Raw genomic sequence first — 25,305 nt, forward strand, 5'->3', positions numbered from 1 at the left:
CAATCTCAAGTTGTCTTTATTTTTAAGTTATGAAGCTGTGATTTTACCAGTCCGGCCCACTTCGGAATAGATTTCCCTTAATGTAGGCCCCTGAGCTAAAATGAGTTTAACACCCCTGGTGTAAATAGTTAAGGATTTATTCAGGATGATTGTCATGATTGCAGGTTTTTTTTCAAACAGTCTGGCTTGCAGCTACTTTGATGTTCGTATATAAACCAGAAAAATATATGTATTTGTACCCACTACTCAATTGTACATGACTTAGTACAGAATTCAAATATTTATGTGTGGTTATATTACTACATCTACAGGTGGAAGGTTATGAAATATCAAAATTTACTTCAAGTTTCTTAGCTTCCGGCCCAAGACATGAACCTCTATTCACAAGCACCAATGATAGCAATCAGTGTTGATATTAAGATACAGATGTGTGTGTGCAAAATACGGTTGTACAGTATATTGTGTGGCGAGGCTGTGATTGAAACAGAGCCTGCAGTGTAAAACCAAAGTCAAGTAACATTATTATTTGCAAACATAGCTAAACAGAGATGATTGTGCCGCTAACACTGCTCTTGGCCGGACCCCCGGCATGCCGACGTGTCATCATCCTCACGGGAATAGTCAATAGCGAGCTGCATGGCCCACACGCTGAGCGGCCTCATGTAAGCTAGAGAGCGATAGATAGCCTTCTCGCAGTAGGCTTCTGGTGTCTGAAAGGCCATGCCCAGCCTCTCCCACACCGTGCGGTAGCAACCCTCTGCTGTGCGCATGCCTTCCTCCAGCATCCCCTGAAGAGGAAAAAAAGAGCCCATTAATGTCTGGGCTATAGTAAGTAAGAAAAAAAACATTACTTTTTTTTTTTTTTTTTTACCTCGTGTATCATAGTGGCAGCCAGCCCGTATACGACGCCGGTCCAAACCTCATCTGATTGGACACTGGAGCGGTCTGGCACACCTTCCGGTCTCATGCCATTAACCGCACCCATCTGACCACCGGCAAAGCTCATGACATTTAAGTCGTAAACTGATTGGAGTGCAGTGCGGATTTTTTCTTTGGGGAATGCCTGGATGGGACGAGGATGATATCCATTGACTGTCTTGATTCACAGGTGGATACACAGCTATTGAAAGAAAACTTCTGTATAATTTAGAGTGGTCAGTAGGGATCGACCGATATTTGGCATTTTGACATGAATCGATATCGGCCGATATTTTATTTTTACAACTACAACAGAAATATATCGGCAGATACAAACCCCGTTTCCATATGAATTGGGAAATTGTGTTGGATGTAAATATAAACGGAATACATCCATCCATCCATCTTCTTCCGCTTATCCGAGGTCGGGTCGCGGGGGCAGCAGCCTAAGCAGGGAAGCCCAGACTTCCCTCTCCCCAGCCACTTCGTCCAGCTCCTCCCGGGGGATCCCGAGGCGTTCCCAGGCCAGCCGGGAGACATAGTCTTCCCAGCGTGTCCTGGGTCTTCCCCGTGGCCTCCTACCGGTCGGACGTGCCCTAAACACCTCCTGAGGGAGGCGATCGGGTGGCATCCTGACCAGATGCCCGAACCACCTCATCTGGCTCCTCTCGATGTGGAGGAGCAGCGGCTTTACTTTGAGCTCCCCCCGCATGACAGAGCTTCTCACCCTATCTCTAAGGGAGAGCCCTGCCACCCGGCGGAGGAAACTCATTTCGGCCGCTTGTACCCGTGATCTTGTCCTTTTGGTCATAACCCAAAGCTCATGACCATAGGTGAGGATGGGAACGTAGATCGACCGGTAAATTGAGAGCTTTGCCTTCCGGCTCAGCTCCTTCTTCACCACAACAGATCGATACAGCGTCCGCATTACTGAAGATGCCGCACCGATCCGCCTGTCGATCTCACGATCCACTCTTCCCTCACTCGTGAACAAGACTCCGAGGTACTTGAACTCCTCCACTTGGGACAGGGTCTCCTCCCCAACCCGAAGATGGCATTCCACCCTTTTCCGGGCGAGAACCATGGACTCGGACTTGGAGGTGCTGATTCTCATCCCAGTCGCTTCACACTCGGCTGCGAACCGATCCAGCGAGAGCTGAAGATCCTGGCCAGATGAAGCCATCAGGACCGCATCATCTGCAAAAAGCAGAGACCTAATCCTGCAGCCACCAAACCAGATCCCCTCAACGCCTTGACTGCGCCTAGAAATTCTGTCCATAAAAGTTATGAACAGAATCGGTGACAAAGGGCAGCCTTGGCGGAGTCCAACCCTCACTGGAAACGTGTCCGACTTACTGCCGGCAATGCGGACCAAGCTCTGACACTGATCATACAGGGAGCGGACCGCCAAAATCAGACAGTCCGATACCCCATACTCTCTGAGCACTCCCCACAGGACTTCCCGAGGGACACGGTCGAATGCCTTCTCCAAGTCCACAAAACACATGTAGACTGGTTGGGCAAACTCCCATGCACCCTCAAGGACCCTGCCGAGAGTATAGAGCTGGTCCTCCAATGGGCTCACCACCCATGGCAGGGGCCATAGAGGTCGGGTGCATTGTGAGCTGGGCGGCAGCCGACGGCAGGGCACTTGGCGGTCCGATCCTCGGCTACAGAAGCTAGCTCTTGGGACGTGGAACATCACCTCGCTGGGAGGGAAGGAGCCTGAGCTAGTGCGCGAGGTTGAGAAGTTCCGGCTAGATATAGTCGGACTCACTTCGACGCACAGCAAGGGCTCTGGAACCAGTTCTCTCGAGAGGGGCTGGACTCTCTTCCACTCTGGCGTTGCCGGCAATGAGAGGCGACGGGCTGGGGTGGCAATTCTTGTTGCCCCCCGGCTCAGAGCCTGCACGTTGGAGTTCAACCCGGTGGACGAGAGGGGAGCTTCCCTCCGCCTTCGGGTGGGGGGACGGGTCCTGACTGTGGTTTGCGCTTACGCGCCAAACCGCAGCTCAGAGTACCCACCCTTTTTGGATTCGCTCGAGGGAGTACTTGAGAGTGCTCCCCCGGGTGATTCCCTCGTTCTACTGGGGGACTTCAATGCTCATGTTGGCAGCGACAGTGAAACCTGGAGAGGCGTGATTGGGAAGAATGGCCGCCCGGATCTGAACCCGAGTGGTGTTCTGTTATTGGACTTTTGTGCCCGTCACAGATTGTCCATAATGAACACCACGTTCGAACATAAGGGTGTCCATATGTGCACTTGGCACCAGGACACCCTAGGCCGCAGTTCCATGATCGACTTTGTAGTTGTGTCATCGGATTTGCGGCCTCATGTTTTGGACACTCGGGTGAAGAGAGGGGCGGAGCTTTCAACCGATCACCACCTGGTGGTGAGTTGGCTGCGATGGTGGGGGAGGATGCCGGACAGACCTGGCAGGCCCAAACGCATTGTGAGGGTTTGCTGGGAACGTCTGGCAGAGTCTCCTGTCAGAGAGAGTTTCAATTCCCACCTCCGGAAGAACTTTGAACATGTCACGAGGGAGGTGCTGGACATTGAGTCCGAGTGGACCATGTTCCGCACCTCTATTGTCGAGGCAGCTGATTGGAGCTGTGGCCGCAAGGTAGTTGGTGCCTGTCGTGGCGGTAATCCTAGAACCCGTTGGTGGACACCGGCGGTGAGGGATGCCGTCAAGCTGAAGAAGGAGTCCTATCGGGTTCTTTTGGCTCATAGGACTCCTGAGGCAGCGGACAGGTACCGACAGGCCAAGCGGTGTGCGGCTTCAGCGGTTGCGAAGGCAAAAACTCGGACATGGGAGGAGTTCGGGGAACCCATGGAAAACGACTTCCGGACGGCTTCGAAGCGATTCTGGACCACCATCCGCCGCTTCAGGAAGGGGAAGCAGTGCACTATCAACACCGTGTATGGTGGGGATGGTGTTCTGCTGACCTCGACTGCGGATGTTGTGGATCGGTGGAGGGAATACTTCAAAGACCTCCTCAATCCCACCAACACGTCTTCCTATGAGGAAGCAGTGCCTGGGGAATCTGTGGTGGGCTCTTCTATTTCTGGGGCTGAGGTTGCTGAGGTAGTTAAAAAGCTCCTCGGTGGCAAGGCCCCGGGGGTGGATGAGATCCGCCCGGAGTTCCTTAAGGCTCTGGATGCTGTGGGGCTGTCTTGGTTGACAAGACTCTGCAGCATCGCGTGGACATCGGGGGCGGTACCTCTGGATTGGCAGACCGGGGTGGTGGTTCCTCTCTTTAAGAAGGGGAACGGAGGGTGTGTTCTAACTATCGTGGGATCACACTCCTCAGCCTTCCCGGTAAGGTCTATTCAGGTGTACTGGAGAGGAGGCTACGCCGGATAGTCGAACCTCGGATTCAGGAGGAACAGTGTGGTTTTCGTCCTGGTCGTGGAACTGTGGACCAGCTCTATAAACGGAATACAATGATTTGCAAATCCTTTTCAACCCATATTCAGTTGAATATGCTACAAAGACAACATATTTGATGTTCAAACTGATAAAAAAATGTTTTTGCAAATAATCATTAACTTTAGAATTTGATGCCAGCAACACGTGACAAAGAAGTTGGGAAAGGTGGCAATAAATACTGATAAAGTTGAGGAATGCTCATCAAACACTTATTTGGAACATCCCACAGGCGAACAGGCAAATTGGGAACAGGTGGGTGCCATGATTGGGTATAAAAGTAGATTCCATGAAATGCTCAGTCATTCACAAACAAGGATGGGGCGAGGGTCACCACTTTGTCAACAAATGCGTGAGTAAATTGTTGAACAGTTTAAGAAAAACTTTTCTCAACCAGCTATTGCAAGAATTTAGGGATTTCACCATCTACGGTCCGTAATATCATCAAAGGGTTCAGAGAATCTGGAGAAATCACTGCACGTAAGCAGCTAAGCCCGTGACCTTCGATCCCTCGGGCTGTACTTCATCAACAAGCGACATCAGTGTGTAAAGGATATCACCACATGGGCTCAGGAACACTTCAGAAACCCACTGTCAGTAACTACAGTTGGTCGCTACATCTGTAAGTGCAAGTTAAAACTCTCTTATGCAAGGCGAAAACCGTTCATCAACAACACCCAGAAACGCCGTCGGCTTCGCTGGGCCCGAGCTCATCTAAGATGGACTGATACAAAGTGGAAAAGTGTTCTGTGGTCTGACGAGTTCACATTTCAAATTGTTTTTGGAAACTGTGGATGTCGTGTCCTCCGGACCAAAGAGGAAAAGAACCATCCGGATTGTTATAGGCGCAAAGTTGAAAAGCCAGCATCTGTGATGGTATGGGGGTGTATTAGTGCCCAAGACATGGGTAACTTACACATCTGTGAAGGCGCCATTAATGCTGAAAGGTACATACAGATTTTGGAGCAACATATGTTGCCATCCAAGCAACGTTACCATGGACGCCCCTGCTTATTTCAGCAAGACAATGCCAAGCCACGTGTTACATCAACATGGCTTCATAGTAAAAGAGTGCGGGTACTAGACTGGCCTGCCTGTAGTCCAGACCTGTCCCCCATTGAAAATGTGTAGCGCATTATGAAGCCTAAAATACCACAACTGAGACCCCCGGACTGTTGAACAACTTAAGCTGTACATCAAGCAAGAATGGGAAATAATTCCACCTGAGAAGCTTAAAAAATGTGTCCCCTCAGTTCCCAAACGTTTACTGAGTGTTGTTAAAAGGAAAGGCCATGTAACACAGTGGTGAACATGCCCTTTCCCAACTACTTTGGCATGTGTAGCAGCCATGAAATTCTAAGTTAATTATTATTTGCAAAAAAAAAATTATATTTATGAGTTTGAACATCAAATATCTTGTCTTTGTAGTGCATTCAATTGAATATGGGTTGAAAATGATTTGCAAATCATTGTATTCCGTTTATATTTATATCTAACACAATTTCCCAACTCATATGGAAACGGGGGCAGTACAATATATAAACACATTAAAGTTAAAGTTAAAATACCAATGATTGTCACACACACACTAGGTGTGGTGAGATTATCCTCTGCATTCGACCCATCCCCCTCACCCCCTGGGAGGTGAGGGGAGCAGTGAGCAGCAGCGGTGGCCACGCCCCGGAATAATCTTTGGTGATTTAACCCCCAATTCCAACCCTTGATGCTGAGTGCCAAGCAAGGAGGTAATGGGTCCCATTTTTATAGTCTTTGGTATGATTCACACCCGACTCATCTTGTAAACTAAAACTTCTCCCTGTCGGCGTATTATGGATACCACCAAACAATGTTCCCTCTAATTTTCCATATGTGTGAGCAAACACAAAAACTCCTTGAGCATTCAGTGGAGCACACGTGAGCGACGTCAGACGTGCACATGCACTGTGGTCACACCTGCAGCACACCTGTCCCAAACCTGACTAAATAACAAGTTCAATGTTTTATTATTATAATCAAATGACAGCAGTCATTTCCATGAGATTATTTTCTAATATAAGTGTTTTGGCCCACTTACAATGACTATAACATATTGTTTTTCATGAGCTGTGTACTAGTATTATATGTCTGGGTGGGGGATCCTACTTTGGAAATAATGTGTACCCCTTTCAGATATCTCATTTAGTTCCCACTAAAACATTCACATGTTGCACAATGAGATGTAAACATGGGACCATGTGTACATTCCTGTAACTTTCTGTTTGTAAAATATACCTTTATTAGTATTTCTTTAATATAATAACATCATATTATGATTACGGTTCGGGTTCGGTGAATTCGCATATGAAACTGGTGGGGTTCGGTACCTCCAACAAGGTTAAGAACCACTGATCTAGAGTCAATGGGACTGCACGAGTAAGAGGCAAAGAGTCTTGCCATGTACAGAGTGAAATGGAGGTCTGCTGTTGCTGTCCAATGCTCCCTAAGGAACAGGAGCAATTAAGTCTAAGTAAGTCAGAATTTCGCAGTATATAATGGAATTCACATTTGCCCTCAGTCATTACGCGACCATCGCCATGCTTGACTTGTGTTGCCAGCTATTTAAATAATAATGGCGGTGTGTTTAATTATTTTCTGTGGATAGTAAATCTATATTGCTTTACAAGGTGTACACGGACTATTCCAAAGTACAACCAAGTTTACTTTGTACAGTATTGCCAGTGACGTGCAGTCAGGGGAGGCAGGTGAGGCGGGGCCTCACGTGCCATCATGGAAAGAAAAAAAATGTAAAAAGAAACAAAAAAAAATTAAATTGTTATATGTATCCAGTGATTATACTATAAAGTTATTTTCCATTTAACTTCACTAGTTTTAGATTATTTTTATTCAAAATCGCTGAATTTTCACATTTGCCGTTCAAATACTGAGAAGAGACTTGCGGTGAGTCAGCAGCCAGTTGAGGCACGTCACTGAGTTGAGCCTCACCATGGATTGCGCAATGACTCGGCTAACTGCTGGCCTGCTGTGCAGTGAGACCGTATTGCTATATGAATTATATTATACATTTCCATAGTTTAGTTAGCTGAGGTATATAATGTACAGTGTATTTTGTCAACAACTGTATGTGTGGAACATATTTCTTGTACTGAGCAATCATAAAACTGCTGCGAAGACGCACTGTGCGAGGCTCGCAGTAATCCCGCCTCCTGGTGGTAGAGGGCGCTAGTGATCCCAGAGATCATTCATGCGACTACTCGGCTGCAGAAGAAGTGACAACAAGCAGCAACAGTTAGCAGCGATCGTTTATTTTTTCCTCTTGCCTGGACGTTTAACATGGAGGATTAAATATCTAAAATAAAACCGTTTTCTAAACTGGACTTTCAATCGAAGCAGGAGGTAATACTTAAAGGAAGATCTCCATCGAGACAGAGAGACCTTTAAAACTGAAGAAAGATAAGGAAGACATCTATAAACATGTTATCGATGCTTTTGTTCAAAAGGAGCTGCGCATGGACTTCATTTATAAGTAAAGGTAAGACCATAATAACGTTTTTTTTTTATTAAATGTGCTTTTTTGTGTGCTACAGTTTGTATGTGTAAAGTTAAAGTTAAGTTAAAGTACCAATGATTGTCACACACACACTAGGTGTGGTGAAATTTGTCCTCTGCATTTGACCCATCCCCTTGATCACCCCCTGGGAGGTGAGGGGAGCAGTGGGCAGCAGCGGCGCCGCGCCCGGGAATAATTTTTGGTGATTTAACGCCCAATTCCAACCCTTGATTCTGAGTGCCAAGCAGGGAAGACTGCTGGTATGAGCTTTTAAACATAACCCGTTAACTGCTGCCAATCAAATAGTGAATAAGATACTCTTTAGGGTTCATATGTTTGTAAATCTGACTGTGATGAAGTCAGTGCCTCACCAGCCATGAACCTGAGTATTGCCCCTTGTAGAAAAAAATGCTTGCTGAAATGTGAGGGGTGTATTCCCTTTTGTAGGATATTATATCTATAATTAGTTACAAGCGGTAAAAAATGGATGGATGGATGGATGAATAGTTACCTGGAAGTCTCCTTTTCCAAGCCCAGATGCTCTTAGGAACCAGTGGCCGGCACACTGGTCGGACATGGCACTGTTCGAAAGGTCCCTCCCGCTGCAGTCATAATTGTAGTACTTGCCTACGATGTCGTGAGGAAAAAGCCACACATTGTACAAAACATCAACAAACAGCACAAAGAAGGTCTGGTATTGTACATAAATGGCTGCAGGGTGTTACCGTTCCACAGCAGTTTATCAAAAGCGGCACTGCCTCTTTCTAAGAGGTCTCTGTAACGTTGGTGGGCCTCCTCGTCGGCCATCAGTGTGGCCATCTTGCACATGACGCACAGCGACGCCAACCACAACCCGCCACAGTAGGCGCTGCAACACATTAGCGAAATGAATGATATATGAATGTGACAAATAAGCGTGCTTATGTAACTTTGGGTCACAGAGAAACACATTTGAGTCTCCTTAATTAATTAAGTCAGGGGTCTGCAGACCACAGCTCTTCTGCTTCCCTCTGATTTTTTTCGAACCTCGGAGTGAGAAAAGTTTGCATTTTTATAAAAAAGTTGTATAATTTCCGACTGCATGTGAGGCCGGGAATTCTGAGGCACAAGTAAAAGAGCCTGGAAGCCTGTGTGTTCAGTTCAACCCCTTTGAAGACTTGCAAAAAAAAAAGAGAGAAAAGGAAAAACTTTAATTTCACATGGACAGATTGCTTTTCCTGTACAAAATAAAAATGAACGTTTATAAGCTGTGTTATGTTTTGCGGCTCTGTACTGTTTTTCTTTAGTGGAAGAGGCGGCAAAATGTCTCTTGATAGTAAAGGTTGCAGACCCCTGACTTAAGTCAATGTGCAGGCCTTAGCATTTATTATATTTACTATCCAATACATCCTTTACTTAACAGCTCATAAGAACCAGACAAAGCCAACAAGCTGGAAAATCCCACATTTCCTGCCTTTTGTCACGAGTCATGCTTTTCCTATCATGGTTTCCTTCCTCTTCTCAGCAACAGCCAAGTGCAGACAGGAAGCCATACAACAAGCACAAGTGCCATTCCTAGGGATTATAATGAACTCAATGCCATTCCTCACCTTGGGCCAGTTGCTGTCCAGCCGTCATATGTCTGATCGGCAAAGCCCGAGTTCTCAATCAGGCCGTCTCCATCAAGGTCGAACTTCAACTCTGACTCCATCACTGCCTAGCAAGCCGAGTGCATGGAATAGTACAATGTTGTTACCACAAAAAAATGTAAGAATAATTCATAGGCAGACACCTGGCAAACAGGCCACATGTCCTGCAGATAGTCCCTATCCTGGGTGAGGTGATAATCCCTGTAGACCTGCAGGACAAACTTCAGGTTCAGGTCCTTCCAGTAGGCGGTGTCATGAATGAGGTAGGCGTTCACTCTTTGCCACGGCTCATCATCTACAATAAATGAGAAGGAGCGAAAGGTAAGAAAGTTAGTGATGAGACATTTATTGACATGATTTTAAAGTCAATATTGCTTTGAGTCGGTGAACCTGGGTCTCCGATGTCGTGAGGCACCACATTTTTAGCCTTGACAGCAGCGTACTGGCCACTCATCAGATGTAACCTTTCGGTGACATCCTGCTGGACCACACTGCCAGCTGAGAGAAGAGTCAAGTCATGGATCAGGGAAAGTTTCATTCAAGAAAAAAAGTATTTCTCACCAATGTCATACTGCACACTCAGGGCAAGTTTGGGCCACAACATGATCAGTGCAAAAGAAGCGTAGAAGTGCACGTCGTATGTGTTGTACATTCTGTACTCTTGACCTAAGCAACAAATCCCTTTTTTTAGTAAAACTTCAAATGGCTTCAGTCCAAGCACGTTCATGAAACATACCTTCCAAGTAGGCAAAGCGGCCATACTCTTTAATGACGGCAGGCTGAGCTGGCAGCCCTCCATGTTCGCTGCGGATGCCGCCGCTGATGTCAGCATCCTCCTGTAACTCGGTCCACACGGTCCCTCCGTCGGCCACAAAGTATAACTCGTTGAAGAGGGCTGACTTATACCAGGAGGGGAGAGAACTGCAAGTGTAGATTAAATATTACAGCCCGCCAAATGTAATCAGAGGTAACTACAGCAACACAGTGATGCTACCTGTCTTGCAGTATTGGTGTTTGCCACTCGTCTATGCTCTTCTCCCACTCTGTGTAGTGAGTCAGGGCGTAGTGACTGAGCGAAGGCGATGCGTCCCCTTTGCTACCAAAGTAACGAGTGTACCTTCTGGAAGCACAAAAGCATGCGCCATGTTTTGTTTTTCTCCATAGATTAGAAGTGCACATCTAACAGGAAACCAAACAAAGTACTAATATGATTCACTTTGAGAAACTGTTCAAACTACAAGTGTTCACAAAGTACAAAGAAGAACAAATATGATAAAGATCTTGAACCTTTAAAAAAAATGTAAATAGATAATCTCAATCATCTCCCAGGTGAAATTAGGTGTAATTATTAAATTACTTAATTATTCATTTATAAGAACTAAATTATTGTGTATATGTATTCATTTATGTATTTAATATTTGTTTACTTACTTATTGTATGTTAATGTATTGTGGAGCATCACAATACCCCCGAACAGGTGAGAGTAGGCAAAGGGCCAGCCATCACAATGAAAGCATGCACCAGGCGGTCAAACTATGCCACCCTCTAGATGTGGTCATTGAAGGCAAGTACATCCCTAATTTTATTCTCAATCAGGCTGATGTGTGGCCACCTGCCCCAAGGCAGCTGTGTCAGGTTGGCAATCACTGTGTTTGATTAAATAGCACCTCACTGTCTGACTCATTGTGTGGCCGGCTCCCTGCTGGGAAAGGTCTGCTCACATCGGGCGGTAAGTGTGTTGCTCCACTGAAATGTAGTTTGTAAATTACTCTGCCAAAACGTGTAAAATGTTGGATTTATTGAACTTTGTACTGATCAGAGATTTCTCTGCTCTATGTTCCAGGCAATTTAGGAGACCTGATCAAGGCATGAAAAATGCGATAATTTGTTTGTCGGGAGGAATTTAAGTTAACCTGCATTCAGAAAAGTGCCTGAATAAAGCAACGCTGCTGCGTTTGAACCTTAACAGAACTGTCTCTGGGAGGTTGGTTTGGGCCCGTACATCACAGTATTTACTCATTTATTTATTCACTGTTCTGTTACAAACCGAGAACAAAAAAACTGCTATTATACGAAAAAGGGTAGGATTAAATAAACTCTGTTTCTTCCTACTCCTTTTCGGACGTGCTGAAACAACTGGAAATATGTGATGCATTATATTGTAATTGTATTGTATGCATGTTTGAAATAAACTGAAAGTGAACCGAACAACTTACCTGTGGTGCTCTTGCTCCCGCGAACCAAAGGTAATTTTGGGCATGTCCCACGCCAGGCAGAACTCCAGTGTGTTCAGACCTTGAGGCAACACGGAGCAGCCAACAGCCAATGCTGCTGCCACCTTCTCTCCTTTGAGAGTCGGCGGGCTGGAGCCTGCAGGAGAAAGTTGGATGATTTGTTACAGAACAATTAAAAAACTGTGTCTCATTTAAATTTTCGTTATTATACAAAAGTGGCTTTTGAATGATGTCATAACAGAAATGTGTTCCCTCGAGCTCGTTTATGGACACCAAACGTGAGATCTAATCTCGTTCAACTTTTTTGGCTTAACTTTTGAAAGACAAAGGCCAGCTTTTTATGCCGTCATGAAGGAAGAACCTCCTGTATAGTGCCTGTGACCGTTCCCGAGCTAAATTACCTCACCCCTTGTATAAATCCGACACTTTGTAAACAAAACAAAAAACAGGCTTCACTACACATCTTAAAATACAGCTCTGCCAACTATCCGTCAGTCAGCTACAGACATGGGAGCTGTAAATTGAACTAACCGAACAGGCTAGCCTAGCATGGTCAAATGTGACCGTAATGATAGCATGGTAGCCCCAATAGCTATGCTTGTGTTGCGAACATTTGTGATCTCCTGTCCAACTCCATAATGTTACACTTTGTATATGTTATATGGCATCTATTACATTGGACAAGTACAAACCTCGTTTCCATATGAGTTGGGAAATTGTGTTAGATGTAAATATAAACGGAATACAATGATTTGCAAATCATTTTCAACCCATATTCAGTTGAATGCACTACAAAGACAAGATATTTGATGTTCAAACTCATAAACTTTATTTTTTTTTTGAAAATAATAATTAACTTAGAATTTCATAGCTGCAACACGTGCCAAAGTAGTTGGGAAAAGGCATGTTCACTACTGTGTTACATGGTCTTTCCTTTTAACAACACTCAGTAAACGTTTTGGAACTGAGGAGACACATTTTTTAAGCTTCTCAGGTGGAATTCTTTCCCATTCTTGCTTGATGTACAGCTTAAGTTGTTCAACAGTCCGGGGGTCTCCGTTGTGGTATTTTAGGCTTCATAATGCGCCACACATTATCAATGGGAGACAGGTCTGGACTACAGGCAGGCCAGTCTAGTACCCGCACTCTTTTACTATGAAGCCACGTTGATGTAACACGTGGCTTGACATTGTCTTGCTGAAATAAGCAGGGGCGTCCATGGTAGCGTTGCTTGAATGGCAACATATGTTGCTCCAAAACCTGTATGTACCTTTCAGCATTAATGGCGCCTTCACATATGTGTAAGTTACCCATGTCTTGGGCACTAATACACCCCCATACCATCACAGATGCTGGCTTTTCAACTTTGCGCCTATAACAATCCGAATGGTTCTTTTCCTCTTTGGTCCGGAGGACACGACATCCACAGTTTCCAAAAACAATTTGAAATGTGGACTTGTCAGACCACAGAACACTTTTCCACTTTGTATCAGTCCATCTTAGATGAGCTCAGGCCCAGCGAAGCAGACGGCGTTTCTGGGTGTTGTTGATAAACGGTTTTCGCCTTGCATAGGAGAGTTTTAACTTGCACTTACAGATGTAGCGACCAACTGTAGTTACTGACAGTGGGTTTCTGAGGTGTTCCTGAGCCCATGTGGTGATATCCTTTACACACTGATGTCGCTTGTTGATGCAGTACAGCCTGAGGGGTCGAAGGTCACGGGCTTAGCTGCTTACGTGCAGTGATTTCTCCAGATTCTCTGAACCCTTTGATGATATTACGGACCATAGATGGTGAAATCCCTAAATTCCTTGCAATAGCTGGTTGAGAAAGGTTTTTCTTAAACTGTTCAACAATTTGCTCACGCATTTGTTGACAAAGTGGTGACCCTCGCCCCATCCTTGTTTGTGAATGACTGAGCATTTCATGGAATCTACTTTTATACCCAATCATGGCACCCACCTGTTCCCAATTTGCCTGTTCACCTGTGGGATGTTCCAAATAAGTGTTTGATGAGCATTCCACAACTTTATCAGTATTTATTGCCACCTTTCCCAACTTCTTTGTCACGTGTTGCTGGCATCAAATTCTAAAGTTAATGATTATTTGCAAAAAAAAAAAATGTTTATCAGTTTGAACATCAAATATGTTGTCTTTGTAGCATATTCAACTGAATATGGGTTGAAAATGATTTGCAAATCATTGTATTCCGTTTATATTTACATCTAACACAATTTCCCAACTCATATGGAAACAGGGTTTGTATATAGTTACAGTGTACAATCGCCCTCGCTACATAGTGATTCAAATTTAGTCATCAGATATTCACTAAGTGGGACTTCTGTTTCCCGGTTAGGGGTAAACACTGTTAACAACAACAGGCGGTTATTCTTGGCGCTATCTTCACTGAGACAATCTCAAGATGACCAACTTTTGGCGGGGCAACTTATTGATGGACTTCATCCTCAACTCCTGCCACATCAATAACACATCTCCACATTGGTGAGGCTTTGATGTGAGCAATATCAAAAGACAAGACGCAAAACTGACCAGACTCAAAAATTGCTAAATAACAAAACAAAAAAAAAACAGCTCTTAGCTATTAGTAGTCTGGGCAATTGTAAGTAGAGTTAAACTTGTCAAGATGTACTGTATTTTTTGGACTACAAGGTGCACTTAATATTGTTTCCTTGACCATTTATGCTGATGTCTATTACAAACTCTCAGGTAAATAACACCACTGGTTTAGGTCTTAAAGATCAACGCTATATTTTGGACAACACCCTTCCAATACACTATTGTGGAAACGCTGACATTTATATAAAATTGTTTAAAAATAGAATACAGTTGGACCGTCAAAGAGGCTGACCTGTGGGAGAATCCAGGCGTCCATCAGTGATGAGGTCACTCCACAAAGTGCTGCAGGTTCCCTTTGGACTGAATGCAGTCTGATGGCTGATTTCCCTGTTAGGCTGAACAAAAACAAAACACTTTACTGGAATGTGCAAGGGAACCCTCAGAATCCTCTTTAGATAAATATCAAACCTGCTCTCGTGCAGAGATGCATAAAGTGTAAGGATTCACAGAGGTCGAATGATGTAGCAAGACTCCAGACACCGCCTCCCCCTCCTTTTCCAGATGAAATGGTTCATTCCAGTGTCCTCCGCCTTTGTCGTCTTTGTGTCCAGACCCGTTGACCATGGTAAACATGATGGTGACATCCAAGGCGTAGTCGTTCTTGTTCTCCACGTTCCAAACAAACACCGCCACCGGCAGGCTGGAGTCCTGCGAAGAGTTACTGCGTCACACTGTGGTCCGTCACAAAGCTAGTAAATGTGCATCTCCAACCTTGTAGTCATGAGGGATGACAGGCGAAATCTGTTTGCAGGTAAGTGTGACGTTTTGCCCGGGGAGGTGGTAGACAGTCCAGGCGCGCGGGTACAAGGCGTGATAGAAGGCGTACTCGCCGCAGTAACCCCAGTTCCAGCCTTGCAGCGTAGGGGGGCGCTCCACAGAGAGCACCTGCTGGTAAACGGTTTGACCCTCACGGCGAATGCACACTGTGAACTAAAACAGAAAAACACACTTTTTTAGCAAGATTTCTGTGTTGCATAACGTCTTTTTTCCAGAAATCCGGTTACCTGATTGGCGGTGACAGTTTTGTAGTGGTACATCCCAGGGGTCAGCTGCCACCTACAGAACTCCCCCTTCCAACCTCGGGTGATTGTACCTCCTCCAATGCCTCCAAGCGGTGCTCCTACCAAATGTCAATGACTTTATTATTTGCTCATTGCACATTTAACATAGCCTGTATGACAAAAACCTATTAGTCTGTTGCAGAGTTGACGTGTACCCACCATATATTTGACGCAAGGGTTGCGCACGAAACATATCGATGAATGGCGCCTTCCTTTCCACTTGTGTCTTTTTGTACCACCATTTTAAATACCTGGACAAAAACATAACCATTATTAGTTTATTTCTGCGCCTAAAAAATAGTAGTCTTGGGCCGATAAATGATGCTAGACAATATAATGTTCCACAAACTATTGCCAATAAAACAACATTATTGTCAGCATTACTTTGAGACCAATTAAAGCACTAATGTAATCATAATATGCACTGTGAACCAAGAAATGTTTTATTTTATAATGTTTTGTATTTTAAATTAATTGTATATTGCTTAATTTTTTCACCGTGTCTGCCTGTCATGGGTATATACAGTATATATTTTTGTCCTGTCCTGCTACTCAGGCAAATCATATTGTTGATGTAGATGTCCATATTTTCTGTAGAGATTTACTTTACAAAAGAGAAGTGTGGGATACTTCTCTTGTTACCTTATTTGTATTTGACTTTATTAAATGGATTTATATTAATGTTTGGTGCAGCCGGACCAGAGCAGGAGAGGATAGAAAGAAAAAAAAGGAAGACAGAGGGGGAAATTCCGGGGACAAGAAGGGGATAAGACAGAGACAACAACAACAACAACAACAACAGAACAGCATCAGCAAATACGGTATGTACAAATATAATACGAAAAGTGATAGCAAAGAAGCAGTTAGTGAAGTACATATTAATAACAGAAATGACAATGAACATTATTACACTAAAAATTGAGCAATACAAATACCAAAAGAAATAGCACTATTGATAATGAATAAAACAATAATTACTATTATCAACAATACAATTGTTTCAAATGCAACAATACATATATGTAATGATGACTTGAATTACAAAAGAAAGCAAATAAATGGAGGGGAAGAAAGAGAAACGAACTGTGTTAACCTTGTAGATTGTTATAGTATCAACAGGTCAAGCTTTGGGTATATTTTTGAGATTACTATGCTATTTTTTGTACGTTTTTCCGGTCTAACAATAATGCAAGTAACTCTTTCAAACACAATACTTTATTTTTCATTAGTGTTTCAGCATTGTAATTGGATAATGCATTTTAATTATCCTAAATATGTAAACAAACAATAATACAATTGACTCTCAATCTCTGGTAGCAAAAATTGCAATTCAATAAAAATGAGGGCTGTCAAAATTATCACGCTAACTCATATGATTAATCACAAAAAAATGATTGCATTAAATCTGTACCCACTTAGATTATGCATGCAATATATTGTAATTGCACAAGCTCTTTTACCTTAACCAAGATACAGTTAGTGATCAGATCAACGCATACGTCAGTAAAAGATGAGTAAGGATTCTGACTGGTGTGCTCGCTGATAAATTTCACTTCAAAATACAGCCTAAAAAGGACTTGATATAAAACTACCGGTATTACCAAGTTTCCCATTTGAGTAAAATGTTTAAAAATGTTCCCGATTGACATTCTGACAATAAAATCGGACTTTGTGTACAATTATAGGGGTCTTTTCTTAAGCAAATGTTAGTTATGCAAGCGAGTAATCACCTGTGATTGGACATGTAATCCAAATTCTGAAATGTAATTAATCTGATAAAAACAAACAAAAAAAAAACATTTAACAGCCCCTAATAAATATTAAACATATTGAAGTGCAGTTTTTCCCCAGTTGGAAAAACTAGGTTTGGGTGTTTTTCTTTTTTTGTTGGTATCACTTTCCAACTATTTCGGCATACTGGCTCATTCACCCGTGTTGATAGGCTAATCTAGCATGTGGTTCGCAGCCAACATATTCCCACACCAGAACATTTGGCTTTGCAATTATCTTTTCAATCACGAGCGAGACTCTGTAGCTGTTGGAAGCGAGCAGTCTCGCCTACACCCACAGAGACAAAAAAAAACGTGGATGGCAGACAAGAGGGTTCACTGCGTTTATTTGATTGTGCTGATTGATGTGCTGAGAGCGATGCACAGAGTGAAACCTCTTGCACACTGGTTGGAAGCAACAAAAGAAGAAAACAAACACACGAACATGGCAATTTATCGATACCTGCAAAATGTATCAATTTAATTTTAATTTATTGTTCAATTACCGGTAATTGACTTATTGGTTATTGGTCCAGACCTACCCAAAAAAAAAAAAAAAAGTACATTAATACACCTCATTGTTGGACTTGAAGCAACGCCGAAAAAGATGTATATATATATACATACCGTATATATTATATACTGTATATATAATATGTAAATATTAAATATATGTTATATTTTATATTGCTACCATGGTACATTTTTAGTCTTTTGTCTACCTTTTGTTGTTGCCCTCTTTTTGTGCCTTCCATCCTTTGTAACTGAGCTACTGTGTGGAACAATTTCCCTTGTGGATCAATAAAGTTAGTCTAAATCTAAGTCACAGTGTATTCACTATCAACTGCCCTTCACTTTTTACACATTCTGTGCATTGTGACAGGTTTCTGTTCGAGTTGTGCTGATCGATCAGCCACCGACAAGCATAAGTCCATTATTTTGTGAAACAGCATGTGATCGCCATTGAAGATAAATGCCAATCACAAACACCGATCTTCTTTGGCTGACACTGTATTTGTTTTCAGTCTCCCGGCTGACAAGCCGCTGGCAACTAATTCTGCATCGCTCTCCACACACAGTGTGGAGCCGCTCCCCTAAGCTAATAATAATCATCCATCCGTAATCTTCCATTACGGCAAATAAACTGCATTTCTTTGTATCTTAGGTATCATTATCAAATATTATTATCATTATTATTATTATCATCACTGGAGGACACGGTACAGTTCACACACGGGCTAAACATGTTACACAACGAGTGCAGGCCAGGAGCAGGCATGCTATTAACTAAGCTAACCGCTAAGTTAACTTTAAACAACACCAATAAATAAGTGCTTAGTAAAGTTTAGGAAGTGTAGATGGAACTAAGTTACAGAAGAAAGTAAGTAGATATTAACAGGAAATTAACAAGTTGTGGTGAACAAGGAGCTGAGCCGGAAGGCAAAGCTCTCAATTTACCGGTCGATCAACGTTCCCAACCTCACCTATATTCATGAGCTTTGGGTTATGACTGAAAGGACAAGATCACTGGTACACACGGCCGAAATGAGTTTCTTCCGCCGGGTGGCGGGGCTCTCCCTTAGAGATAGGGTGAGAAGCTCTGCCATCCGGGGGTAGCTCAAAGTAAAGCCGCTGCTCCTCCACATCGAGAGGAGCCAGATGAGGTGGTTCGGGTATCTGGTCAGGACGCCACCCAAACGCCTCCCTAGGGAGGTGTTTAGGGCACGTCTGACCAGTAGTAGGCTACGGGGAAGACCCAGGACACGTTGGGAAGACTATGTCTCCCGGCTGGCTTGGGAACGCCGAGGGATCCCCGGGAGGAGCTGGACGAAGCGGCTGGGGAGAGGGAAGTATGGGCTTCCCTGCTTAGGCTGCCGCCCCCCGCGACCTCGGATAAGCGGAAGGAGATGGATGGATGGATTATTAGGGGCCAAGAGCGAGGATAATATAACAACTGTTTGTGTGTCAGCATTGACAGAGTCAGAACTTGACACGAAAGAGGGCGGACTGATCCATAAATTGGTACTGTCAATATCAAGGGTGGTATCTGTATATGATCAATGTAAGAGTGATTAGGTCGATTTTCTTAATCTCAAAATTATTGTTTTGTTGTTTTTGATCATGTTTACAAACTCCAGGAATAAATCCCTGGACATTCAATGAGTAATAGATATTAGGTTTTTGCTTTTGTTTAGTTATTGTGTACCATTGACTTTGTTTTGCTCAAACAAATGTATACAATAAAAGATAATACGGAACTAGTTTAAATATCTTGTTGATATTTTTAAAACTGCCTGACGCAGCCTAAATAAATTGAAACATTTACAGGTAATATACATGATCAGTGTCGGTATTGGCCAAGCTCACTCGATTGAGCCGATTTGGTATCTGAATAGACAGCACAAAACCCTGATCTGAACATCCCTAGTTTCTGTGCATTTCCAGTATTATGGTGGCATCTTTTGGAGACTAATTTGCTTAAGATATTAATACTATGCAATAATACAGTCAACTCACTGCACATTTTAGCATGTTCCTCCTCCAGTGGGTGGAAATGAGAGCTGGCCACAGTATAATGTAGTAGGCCGAGTGTTAAATGACACTCCTGCACTTCGAAGTGCTGGAGTGTCATTGGATTTATATGTCATTGGGGCGGTATAGCTCGGTTGGTAGAGTGGCCGTGCCAGCAACTTGAGGGTTGCAGGTTTGATCCCCGCTTCCGCCATCCTAGTCACTGCTGTTGTGTCCTTGGGTAAGACACTTTACCCACCTGCTCCCAGTGCCACCCACACTGGTTTAAATGTAACTTAGATATTGGGTTTCACTATGTAAAGCGCTTTGAGTCACTAGAGAATAAATGATAAATAAATGGGTTGTACTTGTATAGCGCTTTTCTACCTTCAAGGTACTCAAAGCGCTTTGACACTACTTCCACATTTACCCATTCACACACACATTCACACACTGATGGAGGGAGCTGCCATGCAAGGCGCTAACCAGCACCCATCAGGAGCAAGGGTGAAGTGTCTTGCTCAGGACACAACGGACATGACGAGGTTGGTACTAGGTGGGGATTGAACCAGGGACCCTCGGGTCGCGCACGGCCATTCTTCCACTGCGCCACGCCGTCCCTTGAGAAAAGCACTATATAAATATAATTCACTTCACAAGTGTAGGCAGGGTAACTCCAATGCCCTACACCAGGGACGTCAAACTCATTTTCTTTGAGGGCCACATCACAGCTATGGCTGCCAGCAGAGGGCCGCTTGTAACAGCGAATAATCTATGAATTTGCCTCTGGATTTCATTATTAATTATATAAATTGTTTTAAGTAGACTGTCAATTTTACAGTAAAAACTTTACATTTACAAAATTTTACTGAAAAACACAGTGTTTTTTTTTTGTTTTTTTTTACAACATTTTACGGTAAATGGTAAACAGTGCCACTGTTTTTGGGGGGGGGGGGGGGGGGGGTTTACGGAAAAAGCTGCCAGCTTAGTTGCCATTATATTGTTAATGGAAAAACAGTACAAGTTCCTTTTTTATTCTGGCAACTTAGCTGACAGTTTTTCTAACGTAAAGAAAAATTTACCGTTTTTCCATTTACAGTAATACACCGTCAAAAACAAGATTTTACAGCAGGGGTAGGGAACCTATGGCTCTCGAGCCAGAGGTGGCTCTTTTGATGACTGCATCTGGCTCTCAGATAAATCTTAGCTGACATTGCTTAACATGGTAAGTAATGAATAATACCGCTGGTAATCACAGTGTTAAAAATAACATTCGTAATATAAAACATTCCCATGCATTTTAATGTACAACAATTCTTTTCAGCAAAAGAGGAGAAATATAACCTTAGAGGAAAATCTAATTTAAAACATTTGTACGCTCGCACAACACTTAAAACTTTTAGTATATCAGTATGTGGAATTAAATTATGGAATGGATTAACCAAATAAATCAAACAAAGCACCAATATGATTCAGTTTAAGAGACTGTTCAAACTACAAGTGTTCACAAAGTACACAGAACAAGAATTATGATGAACATCTTGAACCCTTTTTTTTTTTTTTTTTAATGTTTTTATTGAGACAAAGATTTTTTATGTATTTAATATTTGTATGCTTACTATGGTATATTATTTATTGGTTCACTGTTCTGTTACAGAGAACAAGGAAATTGGATACAATGCTATGGTATGAAAAGGGGTAGGATTAAATAAGCTCTGCTTCTTCCTACTCCTTTTCGGATGTGCTGTAATGAAACAACTGGAATCGTGTGATGAATTACATTGTATCGTATGCATGTTCGAAAAAAACTGCAACTGAACTGAACTGAAAATCCCTGCATCCGTTTTCTACCGCACCTGTTCAGGAAGTCACATTAATGGTAAGAAGTATTTTATTTATTATTGGTTAGCTTCAGAATAACAATGTTATTAAAAAGAATAAGAGACTTATTATACTCTAAAAATGTTGGTCTTACTTAAAAATGCACGCCTTTAGTTGTATTCAGTGCTAAAAAATATTATATGGCTCTCACAGAAATACAATTTTGAATATTTGGCTTTCATGGCTCTCTCAGCCAAAAAGGTTCCCGACCCCTGTTTTACAGTAAAAATATTGCAGCACAGTAAACAGAAATTTAACGCAAAAAAAAAAGTTTTTTATTTTTTATTTACAGTAATATGCTGTAAAGAACATTGTAGAATGTAATGTCATTTTTATTAACTTAATGGGTAGTTTGCTGTAAAATCATAAGTGAAGCAGATGTTTAAGTATTTCTTTTTATTTAGACAAAAACATGTTTGGAAAGCATGATGATGAATATTGGATACTATTCAAGTTTAAAAAGGTATGCAATTTCAAGCAGTACATATATGCTTTCTGTCAAAATGAAAAAAAATCTATTACATTTAGTGAGAAAATATTAAGTACCTTATTCACACATATCATTTCCGGGTTTTTGCGGGCCAGATAAAATTATGTTGCGGGCCAGATCTAGCCCCAGGGCCTTGAGTTTGACACCTGTGCCCTACACGCACTTATAGAAGTTATTTAATATATGTAAACGTGTGATTGTTTCTCTACCTAGTTTGTGTGTGACTATCAGTGGTACTTTAACTTTAACTTTATCCGCCCTGAGATCGGTTGGTCGTGGGTTCAAACCCCGGCCGAGTCATACCAAAGACTATAAAAATGGGACCCATTACCTCCCTGCTTGGCACTCAGCATCAAGGGTTGGAATTTCTGGGGTTAAATCACCAAAATAATTCCCGAGCGCGGCCACCGCTGCTGCTCACTGCTCCCCTCACCTCCCAGGGGGTGGAACAAGGGGATGGGTCAAACGCAGAGGGTAATTTCACCACACATAGTGTGTGTGTGACTATCAGTGGTACTTTAACTTTAACTTAACTTAATTTGAGCTGTTCACAATGCATGATAGCAAAGTTGCAACACTATTTTACAAACCCTGTTTCCATATGAGTTGGGAAATTGTGTTAGATGTAAATATAAACGGAATACAATGATTTGCAAATCCTTTTCAACCCATATTCAATTGAATGCACTACAAAGACAAGATATTTGATGTTCAAACTCATAAACTTTATTTTTTTTTGCAAATAATAATTAACTTAGAATTTCATGGCTGCAACACGTGCCAAAGTAGTTGGGAAAGGGCATGTTCACCACTGTGTTACATGGCCTTTCCTTTTAACAACACTCAGTAAACGTTTGGGAACTAAGGAGACACATTTTTTAAGCTTCTCAGGTGGAATTCTTTCCCATTCTTGCTTGATGTACAGCTTAAGTTGTTCAACAGTCCGGGGGTCTCCGTTGTGGTATTTTAGGCTTCATAATGCGCCACACATTTTCAATGGGAGACAGGTCTGGACTACAGGCAGGCCAGTCTAGTACCCGCACTCTTTTACTATGAAGCCACGTTGATGTAACACGTGGCTTGGCATTGTCTTGCTGAAATAAGCAGGGGTGTCCATGGTAACGTTGCTTGGATGGCAACATATGTTGCTCCAAAACCTGTATGTACCTTTCAGCATTAATGGCGCCTTCACAAATGTGTAAGTTATCCATGTCTTGGGCACTAATACACCCCCATACCATCACAGATGCTGGCTTTTCAACTTTGCGCCTATAACAATCCGGATGGTTCTTTCCATCTTTGGTCCGGAGGACACGACATCCACAGTTTCCAAAAACAATTTGAAATGTGAACTCGTGAGACCACAGAACACTTTTCCACTTTGTATCAGTCCATCTTAGATGAGCTCAGGCCCAGCGAAGCCAACGGCGTTTCTGGGTGTTGTTGATAAAAGGTTTTCGCCTTGCATAGGAGAGTTTTAACTTGCACTTACAGATGTAGCGACCAACTGTAGTTACTGACAGTGGGTTTCTGAAGTGTTCCTGAGCCCATGTGGTGATATCCTTTACACACTGATGTCGCTTGTTGATGCAGTACAGCCTGAGCGATCGAAGGTCACGGCCTTAGCTGCTTACGTGCAGTGATTTCTCCAGATTCTCTGAACCCTTTGATGATATTACGGAGCGTAGATGGTGAAATCCTTAAATTCCTTGCAATAGCTGGTTGAGAAAGGTTTTTCTTAAACTGTTCAACAATTTGCTCAGGCATTTGTTGACAAAGTGGTGACCCTCGCCCCATCCTTGTTTGTGAATGACTGAGCATTTCATGGAATCTACTTTTATACCCAATCATGGCACCCACCTGTTCCCAATCTGCCTGTTCACCCGTGGGATGTTCCAAATAAGTATTTATTGCCACCTTTCCCAACTTCTTTGTCACGTGCTGCTGGCATCAAATTCTAAAGTTAATGATTATTTGCACAAAAAAAAATATTTATCAGTTTGAACATCAAATATGTTGTCTTTGTAGCATATTCAACTGAATATGGGTTGAAAATGATTTGCAAATCATTGTATTCCGTTTATATTTACATCTAACACAATTTCCCAACTCATATGGAAACGGGGTTTGTACATGCAAATGATGGAAGAAAGAGAGCCTCACCTGATTCCAAGTCCAAAGTGCCCGACAATGTTCGTAAGCGACACATCCTTGGCTTGGAAAGGCTTCCTCTTTTCCTTGAATTCATGGGCCAAACAAATGCGCCATCCCTCCGCCGGCACTTGGTGGCCCTCTTCCTTGGAGACATACCTGCTCATCAGCTCTGCTGTGGATTTATCACCCCCATCCGCACTCATTTTGACCTCTGTTTTTGGCGAAGAAAGTCCAAGGAGGACTTTTGTGTTTACAAAATGAAGCTGTCCCTGCCTTGTTGTCAACAACGCGCGACTGTCATGGAAGCAACAACAAAATGTTCATGGGGATCATAAGTTAATACTTTGACGCAAACCAGCTTGGCATATGTTTGTTTCTGGGTCAGGGGCAAAAGGCAGATAAAAGTGCATTCAAGCAGGAGGACCCAGCGCCATTATTTGCGAAAATCCGCTGGAAAACCAGTCGTCTGTGCAGCCTGGAGTGATGTTGGGTTGCAGACTGATAGTAGAGCGCCAAGCAGAGGTGGCACCTACAATGTAATGAAAGAAAAAACGGTTAAATGGACCAAATTATGTCAGTCACAAACATCCAATGCACCGTTAGCTCAATGACTCGCTGCTTAAACAACAACAACAGTGTCATTATGTTGTGTTTCGCTCAATTCTTGCAAGGAGCGTGAGCGGCACTAAGTCCAACCTTTCTTTTTTTTTAAACAAATCTTAACTGATTAGATATCTGAAGTGGACGCATGATCACCAGCATACCTTAAAGCGCATCTGCAGGCGTTTAAATTCAAACTAGTGGAACATGTTCGTCTGCTAGCAACCAGGAAGTAAATTGACAGCCGGGTTAGTTTACACAGACCAGCTCACACTCAGTCGGCGAAACCATTTTGACTAAAACAAAGGGGGGAGATTCTTTTATCTCTATACTGGTTATCGTTGTCTGAGAGCAAGAGACTTTAGGAAATATATCAATGTATACTTTAATGTATTGCACCAATCAAGTTAAATGCTATTTTTGTAAATACTGATAATAAATG

At 42.8% G+C, this 25,305-nt stretch overlaps 1 protein-coding gene across 1 annotated transcript; it reads right to left on the reverse strand.

Annotated features, from left to right (window-relative positions):
- Window positions 1-25,143, reverse strand: gba2 (glucosidase, beta (bile acid) 2). Its single transcript, XM_061961030.1, has 18 exons — window positions 25,028-25,143; window positions 24,273-24,792; window positions 15,618-15,709; window positions 15,402-15,517; window positions 15,109-15,327; window positions 14,806-15,045; window positions 14,630-14,732; window positions 11,742-11,895; window positions 10,519-10,644; window positions 10,261-10,445; window positions 10,086-10,190; window positions 9,915-10,022; window positions 9,668-9,819; window positions 9,486-9,592; window positions 8,622-8,764; window positions 8,408-8,523; window positions 872-1,063; window positions 1-788 (listed from the first exon to the last, which is right to left on the reverse strand). The coding sequence occupies exons 2-18, from the start codon at window positions 24,464-24,466 to the stop codon at window positions 561-563; spliced, it is 2,580 nt and encodes an 859-aa protein (XP_061817014.1). The 5' UTR covers window positions 24,467-24,792; window positions 25,028-25,143; the 3' UTR covers window positions 1-560.
- Window positions 25,144-25,305: the final 162 nt, after the last annotated feature.

The sequence above is a fragment of the Nerophis lumbriciformis genome, linkage group LG05 (assembly GCF_033978685.3).
Source record: "Nerophis lumbriciformis linkage group LG05, RoL_Nlum_v2.1, whole genome shotgun sequence".
Lineage (NCBI taxonomy): Eukaryota > Metazoa > Chordata > Actinopteri > Syngnathiformes > Syngnathidae > Nerophis > Nerophis lumbriciformis.